Source organism: Ranitomeya variabilis, chromosome 6 (genome assembly GCF_051348905.1).
Source record: "Ranitomeya variabilis isolate aRanVar5 chromosome 6, aRanVar5.hap1, whole genome shotgun sequence".
NCBI lineage: Eukaryota > Metazoa > Chordata > Amphibia > Anura > Dendrobatidae > Ranitomeya > Ranitomeya variabilis.
In genome coordinates this window covers 67482161-67494641 of record NC_135237.1, presented here as the reverse complement: position 1 = coordinate 67494641, position 12481 = coordinate 67482161, and the positions used below count along the sequence as shown (strand labels likewise).

At 43.0% G+C, this 12481-nt stretch overlaps 2 protein-coding genes across 7 annotated transcripts in view; both read right to left on the bottom strand.

The window, feature by feature from the left end:
• LOC143781788 (protein NYNRIN-like) overlaps positions 1-12481 on the bottom strand; it is a 1337202-nt gene that overhangs the window by 434532 nt on the left and 890189 nt on the right. The gene's annotated exons all lie outside the window — the stretch shown is intronic.
• Positions 1-12481, bottom strand: part of CNPY1 (canopy FGF signaling regulator 1) — a 211907-nt gene that overhangs the window by 137550 nt on the left and 61876 nt on the right. For 5 of the 6 annotated variants that reach the window (XM_077268616.1, XM_077268618.1, XM_077268614.1 and 2 more), the window contains one exon: positions 5963-6065. In XM_077268616.1, coding sequence (XP_077124731.1) covers positions 5963-6056 — 94 coding nt within the window. In that variant the 5' untranslated portion in view covers positions 6057-6065. Of the gene's footprint in view, positions 1-5962; positions 6066-10691; positions 10856-12481 lie in introns of those variants that run through there. The other variant, XM_077268615.1, reaches the window with a different exon arrangement.

Below are 12481 nucleotides of genomic sequence, written 5' to 3'. Positions count from 1 at the left end.
AGTAGCCAACATGGCTATGGCATTACAGTATATGGTAGGCAATCACTGCATGTTTATAGGTTGTCTAACAGCTGCGAAACATGCAGGGCGGGGACTTGAGCATGTCTCTCGATCACCCGCAATACTAGATCGAGTAACGAGTGTAGCCGAATGCCTTGATGCTCGATAGACTATTGAGAAGTGACGGGGAAGCTTGCTCATCACTAGTAACGAGAAAAAATGTAAAAAGCCATAATTAGGTTTTTTTGGGCCACCACAACATTGCAACAAAATACAATAAGAGGCGATCAAAACATCGTATATACCCTAAAATTGTATAAGTAAAAGTGTCAGTACAGGGATCAAAAAATAAGACTTCAGAATATTTTTTTTAATATTCATCTGGTCACCAATTCTCCAATATACATAATTCAGCTAGTATTTCCTTATTTAATTGTTCCCATCTATGTAGAAATATAAGGTATTCTTCTTCATAGTTAGATCTTGTTATTTCATGTTGATTCACAAGAAATTACATGAGTTTATGTTCTCTGAAATGGGTCACTTTCTTTGTGGTCACTATATGCTATATACAGTGGGGCAAAAAAGTATTTAGTCATTCAGCAATAGTGCAAGTTCCACCACTTAAAAAGATGAGAGGCGTCTGTAATTTACATCATAGGTAGACCTCAACTATGGGAGACAAACTGAGAAATAAAAATCCAGAAAATCACATTGTCTGTTTTTTTTAATCATTTTATTTGCATATTATGGTGGAAAATAAGTATTTGGTCAGAAACAAACAATCAAGATTTCTGGCTCTCACAGACCTGTAACTTCTTCTTTAAGAGTCTCCTCTTTCCTCCACTCATTACCTGTAGTAATGGCACCTGTTTAAACTTGTTATCAGTATAAAAAGACACCTGTGCACACCCTCAAACAGTCTGACTCCAAACTCCACTATGGTGAAGACCAAAGAGCTGTCAAAGGACACCAGAAACAAAATTGTAGCCCTGCACCAGGCTGGGAAGACTGAATCTGCAATAGCCAACCAGCTTGGAGTGAAGAAATCAACAGTGGGAGCAATAATTAGAAAATGGAAGACGTTCAAGACCACTGATAATCTCCCTCGATCTGGGGCTCCACGCAAAATCCCACCCCGTGGGGTCAGAATGATCACAAGAACGGTGAGCAAAAATCCCAGAAACACGCGGGGGGACCTAGTGAATGAACTGCAGAGAGCTGGGACCAATGTAACAAGGCCTACCATAAGTAACACACTACGCCACCATGGACTCATATCCTGCAGTGCCAGACATGTCCCACTGCTTAAGCCAGTACATGTCCAGGCCCATCTGAAGTTTGCTAGAGAGCATTTGGATGATCCAGAGGAGTTTTGGGAGAATGTCCTATGGTCTGATGAAACCAAACTGGAACTGTTTGGTAGAAACACAACTTGTCGTGTTTGGAGGAAAAAGAATACTGAGTTGCATCCATCAAACACCATACCTACTGTAAAGCATGGTGGTGGAAACATCATGCTTTGGGGCTGTTTCTCTGCAAAGGGGCCAGGACGACTGATCCGGGTACATGAAAGAATGAATGGGGCCATGTATCGTGAGATTTTGAGTGCAAACCTCTTTCCATCAGCAAGGGCATTGAAGATGAAACGTGGCTGGGTCTTTCAACATGACAATGATCCAAAGCACACCGCCAGGGCAACGAAGGAGTGGCTTCGTAAGAAGCATTTCAAGGTCCTGGAGTGGCCTAGCCAGTCTCCAGATCTCAACCCTATAGAAAACCTTTGGAGGGAGTTGAAAGTCCGTGTTGCCAAGCGAAAAGCCAAAAACATCACTGCTCTAGAGGAGATCTGCATGGAGGAATGGGCCAACATACCAACAACAGTGTGTGGCAACCTTGTGAAGACTTACAGAAAACGTTTGACCTCTTTCATTGCCAACAAAGGATATATTACAAAGTATTGAGATGAAATTTTGTTTCTGACCAAATACTTATTTTCCACCATAATATGCAAATAAAATGATAAAAAAACAGACAATGTGATTTTCTGGATTTTTTTTTCTCAGTTTGTCTCCCATAGTTGAGGTCTACCTATGATGTAAATTACAGACACCTCTCATCTTTTTAAGTGGTGGAACTTGCACTATTGCTGAATGACTAAATACTTTTTTGCCCCACTGTACACTATTTGATTTTGTGTATCATTCTAAATCCAGATCTCCATATTAATTTTGATTTACATTTATATTTTCTCAACGCATTCCACTATGTAATAAATAACAATTTACAACTGAAATATTTAATTTAATGATAGCTAGGATGTGGAATTTTAGGGTTTCCTCTATTTTTTGAGCAGTGTATATTGCCATCTTTACATTTTAAAAATTACAAAAAGGAAAATGGACTGATGCAAAAGTTAGAGCACCCTTGGAGATTTGTGTGCTCAGATTATTTTGACCAAGGTTTCAGACCTTAAACTGAACCTGTCAGTAGGATTTTGCTCAGTAAACTACAGGCACTTTCAGGTTGGCACCGCTATACTGATTGAAATCCGTCTTGTGGTTGTTGTTTAATCAGTATTTGTATTTTTCAGTTAATGAGATTCTTGTGCTTCGGGGCGGCCTGTGGGCAGGGTTTTATGCAGGGGCTCTGCTTACATATGCATCTATGTGAGCTTATGACAGATCACTGATCCTTCAGTGATCTGCCCAATATTTTACATACTATACATACATTTTAATTATAATATTATGGGGTTAGAAAAAAAAATTACATCCAGCAAAATGGCATCGGCGCAGTGGCATTTATCTCTGATACCTGCCGCTGCCAATTTTTATTTCCTCCAGCAAAATGGCATCGGCTATTGCTTACCGATAGATGCTACTGCACAAGCGCCGCTGCCATTTTGCTGGAAGAAAAAAAACATGGCTGTAGCAGTAGCATGTTTTTGCATTTTTATTTTTTTGCTCTTCTTCTTCCCAGAGCCATATTTTTTTTTATTTTTCAGTCAATATGGTTGTGTCAGGGCTTGTTTTTTTTGTGGGACGCGTTTCACTTTTGAAAGACATCACTGACATTACTATGTAGTGTACTGGAAAGCAGGAAAAAATTCTAAGGCTACGTTCACATTTGCGTTGTGCGCCGCAGCGCACAACGCAAACAAAAACGCAGCAAAACGCATGCACAACGCTGCGTTTTGCGCCGCATGCGTCCTTTTTTAAATGGATTTTGGACGCAGCAAAAATGCAACTTGCTGCGTCCTCTGCGCCCGGACGCGGGCACCGCAGCGACGCATGCGGCGCAAAACGCAAGTGCGACGCATGTCCATGCGCCCCCATGTTAAATATAGGGGCGCATGACGCATGCGGCGCCGCTGCGGCGCCCGCCGCTAATGTGAACGTAGCCTAAGTGCAGTGGAATTGCAAAAAAAAGGGCAATTTCACTATTTTTTTTTTTTAACTTTGTACACTAAATTCCAAAACTAACCTGCCATTATGATTCCCCAAGGCATTACGAGTTTGCAAATACAAAATATGTATAGATTTTGTTTTATTTAGGTGACTGATAAAAAAACAATAGTAAAAAAACAAAACAAACCCAGCTCCATTTTCCGAGACAAGTAGAGTCGTGATTTTTTAGTATCCGAGGCTGGGTTAAGACTTATTTTTTGTGCGCCAAGCTAATGTTTTTATTGATATGATTTTGGGGCAGATACAATGTTTTGGTCGCCTGTTATTGCATTTTATTGCAATGTTGTTGAGAGCAAAAAAAATGTAAACCTGGCGTTTTTTTTTTTCTTGTTACGCCGTTTACGGATTGGATTAATTCCTTTAATATTTTGATCGATCGGACAATTCTTAACGCAGCGATACCAAATATGTTTTTTATTGTTTTATTTTGAATGGGGCAAAAGGGGGTTATTTGATCTTTTATATTTTTAAAAACATTTTTTTCTAATTTTTCATTGCTTCAATAGACTCCTTAGGAGACTTGAAGCTGTGATCATCTGATCACTTGTGCTACACATAGAAGGGCTTCAGCCCTGCTATGTGTAGCAAAAAAAAAAGCATTATCTTTTGACACTGTGGACCATTCCCTCCTGCTACAGATTCTGTCATCTCTTGGCATCACAGATTTGGCCCTATCCTGGATCTCTTCATATCTAACAGACCGAACATTCAGTGTCTCCCTCTCCTACACCACCTCCGCACCTCGCCCCCTGTCTGTCGGATTTCCCCAAGGCTCTGTTCTAGGACCCCTACTCTTCTCCATCTTCACCTTTGGCCTGGGACAGCTCCTAGGATCCCACAGTATGCAGTACCATCTCTAAGCCGATGACACGCAGATCTACCTATCTGGACCTGACCTCACCTCCTTACTGACCAAAATCCCACAATGTCTGTCTGCTATTTCATCTTTCTTTTCTACTCGCTTTCTAAAACTGAACATGGACAAAACAGAATTCATCATCTTTCCCCCACCTCACTCTACCACTCCACCAGACCTATCCATCAATGTTAATGGCTGTTCACTTTCCCCAGTCCCGCATGCTCGGTGCCTCGGGTGATTGTTGACTCTGCCCTCTCTTTCAAGCCACATATCCAAGCCCTTGCCTCCTCCTGCCGACTCCAACTCAAAAACATATCCTAGATCCGTACATTCCTTGACCAAGAAACTGCAAAAACGCTTGTGCATGCCCTCATCATCTCCCGCCACGACTATTGAAACCTCCTACTCTCTGGCCTCCCCTCTAGCAATCTTGCACCATTCCAATCTATCCTAAACTCTGCTGCCCGACTAATCCACCTGTCTCCCCGTTATTCCCCAGCCTCTCCTCTCTGCCAAGCCCTTCACTGGCTTCCTATTGTCCAGAGGCTACACTTCAAAACCCTAACTATGACATACAAAGCCATCCACAACCTGTCTCCTCCATACATCTGTGACATGGTCGCCCGGTACTTACCTACACGCAACCATCGATCCTCTCAAGATCTCCTTCTCTACTCCCCTCTCATCTCTTCTTCCCACAACCGCATACAAGACTCCTCCCGTGCTTCCCCTATACTCTGGAACTCTCTACCACAACACATCAGACTTTCGCCTACCACGGAAACTTTCAAAAGGAACCTAAAGACCCACCTCTTCCGAAAAGCCTACAACCTGCAGTGATCCTCAGTCTACTGAACCGCCGCACAACCAGCTCTACCCTCTCCTAGTGTATCCTCACCCATCCCCTGTAGACTGTGAGCCCTCGCGGGCAGGGTTCTCCCTCCTTCTGTACTTGTGTGTGCCTTGTATTGCTCATGTTTATTGTACTTGTCTATGTATGCCCCTTTTTTTTACATGTACAGCGCCATAGAATAAATGGCGCTATAAAAATGAATAATAATCTTTTATTTTTTAATGTAGCACAGACTTTCTTTTTTTTACATCACTTACTAGTCTCGCAAGGGGGACTTGAACCAGTGATCATATTGATCATACACTGTAATACTTATGTAGTGCAGCGCATTATGCAATTTGTCAATGTGTGTAGTAGACGCTATATCCAGTAAGATCTAATGGGCTGAGGGATAAGGCAGTCATGGAAACCATTGATTGGTTGGTCTCTGGTTGACAAACAAACCCATTAGCACCCCACGATAGCACTTTGGGGGATGCTGGGAGGTTAAAATGCTGGGATTGGATCTAGCTCCGGTCTCAGAACACACAGCAGGAGCTCAGCTGTGTATTACAGCCGGCTCCTTCTACAGATGGCACAAGCACAACTATGGAGTCATAAATGTACGCCCAAATGCAGGCAAGCACTTGCAATCTGCCCACTTGTAGTAAGGGATTCAAAGGTTTTTCCACTACTTTTACATTGGTAATCTTTCCTTAGAACACATCATCAATATCAGATCAGTTGACTTTGCTTCTGTTTGATAAAAATGTATTTTATCATGAATGAAAATGTACTGACCTCCACAATATGTGACCGGATCTCTCTTCCCTTCCACACTGTGGTATAAAATACCTATACAGAGCACTCCAATTTGGAACAAAAGCAATGTCATATTGAATACCTAAAAAAGAAATAAAAATATAAGTTCACCCAAAGTATCAGCATTTATATTTGTATTGAACCCTACTTTTTTGCCAATGGACTGTAAGCGGGATTGTTGTTTTTTACGCATTTTCCATTGGTACATTTTCATTTGATGATTTTTTTAGTCTGGGATTTTTGTTTCAGGAAGTAGAATAATCCAATAGACCTATTTTGCCATTATTTTCCATTAACCATGCATCTGTGACATGGATCAAATATAGACTTGTCTGTTGTTTTTTTTTAAATCTTTTTGTGGACAGATTCATCAAAGTGTTTTAGTCAGATTTCTAGAGTAAAACACTTTGAAAAGTCACAAATCCTTTAACGCAATTCAAAATTGAGCAAAACTATTCTGACTTTTTGCATTTTCACACCGGTACAGGCCATATCAGCCAAAGTGAGTGGAGCATGGGCCGGACGTGTCATGGCGAGGTCCACCCAAAAAGTTCTTCAAGAGGTCCGTGCATCATTTACAGCAGAAACGCAATCCAGTCGGAGACTGGAGTAACATTTCTTACAATGATATGATATGCACTTAATTCATTAAGTGGCGTGTGGCGGTTAATTACGCACATCTTACTCCTTTTTGCCATCTATAAGACTGAAGCATGAAATTCTAGTCTTAATGAATAGGGCCTTGGTCTGCAAAAAAACAAAGATGTGAGCAGTCCTATAGATTTTAATGGGTATGTGTACTATCCATGAAAAACACAGCAAGAACATGGACATGAAACAGAAAAATCTAAATGAAGACCAAGGCTGTAGTCATATGGCTGCAGGCTAATGTGAGAGAATCGTGCCAGTTATGCTAATGATACTCGGCTTGTTTATCAATACCCCTGAAAAGTGAAATGTTGATACCTCTCTCATGTACTGTCCTTGGATATGGAGTGCTATGTCATTCTTCCTTTATTTGTAATGTTATCATTCAATTTTTATTACATATGTACAGTATATTTTCAGACTATAAGACAGACTTTTTCTCCCCAAATTTGGGAGGAAAATGGGGGTGCATCTTATAGTCTGAATGTAGCCTAGTTTGCTGTGGTGGGTGGCAGTGGTGGAGAGGGGTCACCGGAGCAGGGATCTGGCTGAACTGTCGGTGCCGCAGTTGTGCCACTGCTGTCTTAAGCATGCCATGATTTCACTGCCGCCGTGCTAGAGAGGAGGAAGTGGAAGGTCTTCTATCCAGATCAGGGCCGGACTGGCCATCTGGCAATTCTGGCAAATGCCAGAAGGGCCTGTCTGGTCATGGGCTGCCTTGTCTGCTACGCTGTTAACAGAATCGGTGTTCTCAATACACCCATACTGTTAAGAGTTGTGATGAAGCACAAAGTTACTGACTTGGTCACTTACCCCAGCAGGCCACGGGTATCATTAGAAATATTGGTCTTGTAGAAAATCTTCCTTTCCTCCATCCGGGGTAATATTAGTAATATATCCCATCTGGTTCATGGGGACGGGGACAACATGGGCCTGTGTGATTTCGAATGCCAGGGCTGAATTTCAGCCCCAGTCCGGACCTGATCCAGATCACGAGCTGCAGTGACGTAATAAAGAGGCAGGGCAGGAGTAGCACAATGCACAGTCCCCCCGGCCCTGCCTCCTCATTACGTCACTGCAGCTCGCGATCTGGATAGAAGACCGTCCACTTCCTTCTGTCTAGCGCCACGAAAAAGAGAACAGAAGCTGTTAAGAGGCAAGTACGGTACGTTCTAATTAAAAAAGAGTAAATATAAACTATAACTCCTAGCATGCCATTAGAGCGGCAGGACATGCTGGGAGGATAATGTTCAACCACTTGCCATAAACGGCACCTGGACCTGTCTGATACAGGCTGCCCAATCCACAGGCAGCCTATATCAGGTACTGGCTGTATGACTTCAGCCAAGTAAGTACTTTCCTGAAACGTACTTTAAAAGCCATCGGCACCGAGTCACACTGGAGATAAGTCTGACAGGTGGGTCCCCAGTGGCTTCTCCCCTTCTGCTCCAATTTTCTTCTTATGTGCATGTACAGAAAGAGACCCATCAGTCATTGGCAGCAGGAGATGAGAAGCTAAAGTACAGTATGTTTTTTTCTGAAAAGCTGCAGCATTTCAGAGTGAAGCATACCTGGCTTAGATCATACAGGCAGTGTCTGATATATGCGGCCTGTGGATCAGGCAGCATGTATCCGCTGTCAGGATCCCTTCAGCAGCGCTGAGGACATCATACCTGTCCAGATACCTGACTGGACAGATGCTTGATTGGCAGCTATCATGTAAGTGTCTTGGTAGGTTCGCTTTGTTGGCAAGATATGAGCACCACTCACTTCCCAGTCCGGAAGCAATCAGTGCCAGAAAAACCTTTTAACTCACCAATCTTTATTAAATATTTTAACATATTTTTTGCTTTTTTGATTTTCCACCTCTAAAACCTAGTTCCGTCTTATTGTCCCCCCAAAAAAAGGCATATTTCAAGTATTTAATAAATAAAAATCATTATTTTAATATATGTGTGGGTTGTGAATTATTTGCGTTTGTGTGATAATTTATCAAACCACAGCAAAAGCATTAGTAAAGCTGTAACTTTTGATCTTTAATGATGGAATATTGTTCTAGTTCATCAAACTGGTGTAAAATTGTAACCTTTTTGGAAAATATTTTGGTGGCTGCTCTTTATGCCACAACATTTGGGGTGAGGTGGATGTCAGGCACTGCAACAATTTGGAATGGATCAATAGCAAAGAACATTTGTCCCAAGAGTTAAGCTATACACACACATTACATAAAAACTGGGCAAAGACTTCCAATTTGGAAAAATCGGATAATCTAATTTGCTAATGTAGATGGTGACATCTCAACCATCATCCCGTGACAGATTTTGGGGAAAAGAAGAATAAAGCATATTGGGTGTCAATATGTCCCATCCTTAGCTTCAATGGGAAACAAGTTGCTGCCAAGGGAGTCTTGCAACTGCTTTTATCTGTCGGCAAAAGTTGCTCAATGCATCACTGCTGCAGTTATTGGTGTATGCTTGTCTGGACAGAAGAGGAAAAAAAAAAACCTGCAAAGATCCATGAGCTGTTGGAAGATTGGTGCTAGGGGATTGGTAAGGTGAGTGGTTTTAAGGTACCACTCCAGCATATACTTTTTCTATTTTACCACTGGAGTGGTGTCACTAATTTAATTCCCTGTCCCTAGTATTATACTTACCAGCTGCCATCTTCATGTTATCGGTGCTGCTCTGGTCGTCCTCAGCAGGTTGTGACCTGCCAGATCTCTCCATTGTTTGCTGAACGAACAGGAGGTCACATCTCAATGTACATCTATGACAGCCAGAAAGAGGCCAGAGCAAGGCTCTCATAGACTTACAGTGAGAGCTTGGGACCACAACCTCAGACTGAAGGAACGGTAACAAGATAGCTGATCAGGACCGGAGCAGTGCCAGGAAGAGCAGAAGACAGCGGCTGCCAAGTATATTATTGGGGACAGGGAACCTACATAAGTGGCATGACTCCAGCTCTGAAAAAATAAATGCTGGAATGGTGCTTTAACTTAACATTTTCACCGAATTTTTGGGAAAAAAAATTCAGAGGTGGTCCACCCTTTAAAATCAATATTCTGTGAAAGGAAAGAGTAAAGTAATGCTAGGGTTACGCAGCTACTTTGACTATAATACCTGTTCAAAGTTTGCTAGGTGTCATTGTTACATTGCAATGCAAATCAAAGAAATCACATTGCGACCCCAGAGAGATGTGACAAGCTAGTTGTAGGAAGGTCAACTGTGTCCGAAATGTTGCATCACACGACAAGTGTTATAGAAAAAGTCGCCGTGTAGCCCCAATCTAATAGTTGCATCTTAACATCCATCGCATACCTTCCAGTTGTACAATACAAACATGGTCATGGCATAAGGAATGTACGTGGCATCTATGTTCTGCCTTGCTGTTGCTTACTTCTGTAGCATGTAGCACGGTTTGATTTAAGAAACAGGAGTGTGTTATGGTTATGAATAATATGCACTTTCCTAATATCCCGACATAAACTGGTATGGTCCTATCCTCCATGCATGGAGTACACATATATATTTCCCGTACAGACATGAAAAGCTCTATACTGTACAATTACTCTGCAGACATATGATAATTACTGACAGCAATAAATAGAATTTTAACACAAATCTACTTTACTTCCGCACTTTAAGGCTGCCGTCACACTCGCAGTATTTGGTCAGCATTTTACATCAGTATTTGTAAGCCAAGACCAGGAGTGGGTGATAAATACAGAAGTGGTGCATATGTTTCTATTATACTTTTCCTCTATTTGTTCCACTCCTGGTTTTGGTTTACAAATACTGATGTAAAATAATGACCAAATACTGCTAGTGTGACGGCAGCCTAAGGCCACATTCAGTATTTTACCTCAGTATTTATAAGCAAAAAATCAGGAGAGGAACAATCAGAGGAAAAGTATAATAGAAACACGTCACCACTTCTGTATTTATCACCCACTCCTGGTTTTGCCTTACAAGTATTGACGAAAACTACTGACCAAATACTCAATGTGTGCACGTGACCTATCTCTTTAATGTCTGCTGGGCAGACAGAGCTTCCACCTTACCTGTGCTTGCAGAAGGAACACAACCACTTTAATAGTCACTGTTTAAAGTAGCGTATTAGGAAGGCGCTGCCGAGTCAGATGAGCATTTATGATACAAGAATAACAGGTGTTTCAAGAGTCTATTCATTATTCACGTGGTGTCTCCTACTACTGCCACGCTACGTGTAGGAGCACGCTGGTTCAGATGATTGACATGTAATAAAGCCAATCAGAGGGGGCACTGGTAAGAGGTTAGCAAATCATTTACTATGTCTCCTGTGTGAAGGTCCCATCTGGGATTCCAGAGAGAAACCTTGAAATTCAATCACACAGAGGAGAACAAACAGGTGCCTTGTCTTTATGTGAACTATTGCCGCTGTAGGATTAGCAGCTTACCTGAGATGCAGAAAATACAATACAGTGTACAAAATAGTACCATAAATACTATGTACAAGTGTAAAGGTACCTTCACATGAAGCGACGCTGCAGCGATAGCGACAACGATGCCGATCGCTGCAGCGTCGCTGTTTGATCGCTGGAGAGCTGTCACACAGACCGCTCTCCAGCGACCAACGATGCCGAGGTCCCCGGGTAACCAGGGTAAACATCGGGTTGCTAAGCGCAGGGCCGCGCTTAGTAACCCGATGTTTACCCTGGTTACCAGCGTAAAAGTAAAAAAAACAAACAGTACATGCTCACCTGCGCGTCCCCCAGCCTCTGCTTCCCGACACTGACTGAGCTCCGGCCCTAACAGCACAGCGGTGACGTCACCGCTGTGCTTTCACTTTCACTTTAGGGCCGGCGCTCAGTAAGTGTCAGGAAGCAGACGCTGGGGGACGCGCAGGTGAGCATGTACTGTTTGTTTTTTTTACTTTTACGCTGGTAACCAGGGTAAACATCGGGTTACTAAGCGCGGCCCTGCGCTTGGTAACCCGATGTTTACCCTGGTTACCAGTGTAAAACATCGCTGGTATCGTTGCTTTTGCTTTCAAACACAACCATACACGGCGATCGGACGACCAAATAAAGTTCTGGACTTTATTCAGCGACCAGCGACATCACAGCAGGATCCTGATCGCTGCTGCGTGTAAAACTAAACGATATCGCTAGCCAGGACGCTGCAACGTCACGGATCGCTAGCGATATCGTTACAAAGTCGTTTCGTGTGAAGGTACCTTAAGACCTTTCTGTAAAGTAAGCGGGAATTTTTCAAAAATCGTCTTTTCAAAAATCGTCTTTAACCCCTTAACGACCGCCGATACGCCTTTTAACGGCGGCCGCTAAGGGTACTTAAACCACAGCGCCGTTAATTAATGGCGCTGTGGAAAAAGTGTATAGCGCCCCCCAGAGTCGGATTTTCTCTGGGGTCTCGGTTGCCGAGGGTAGCCGAGACCCCAGAGAACATGATTCGGGGGGTTTTTACCGACCCCCGAGTTGCGATCGCCGGTAATTAACCGTTTACCGGCGGTCGCAACAAAAAAAAAAACGCGATTTGCCATTTAATTTCTCTGTCCTCCGATGTGATCGCACATCGGAGGACAGAGAAATGTGGTCCCCGATGGCCCCCAATACTTACCTACCTCCCCCGGTGCTCCTCGTGGCTGCCGATGGGCGCCGCCATCTTTTTTCCGGGAAAAAATGGCGGGCGCACGCGCAGTACGCCCGCCACCCGGAAGATCTTTGGGGTCTCGGCTGCCGGGGGTAGCCGAGACCCCAAAGAACATGATCGGGGTCGGTTTGCACCGACCCCTGCTTTGCGATCGCCGGTAATTAACAGTTTACCGGCGACCGCAAAAAAAAAAAAAAAAAAA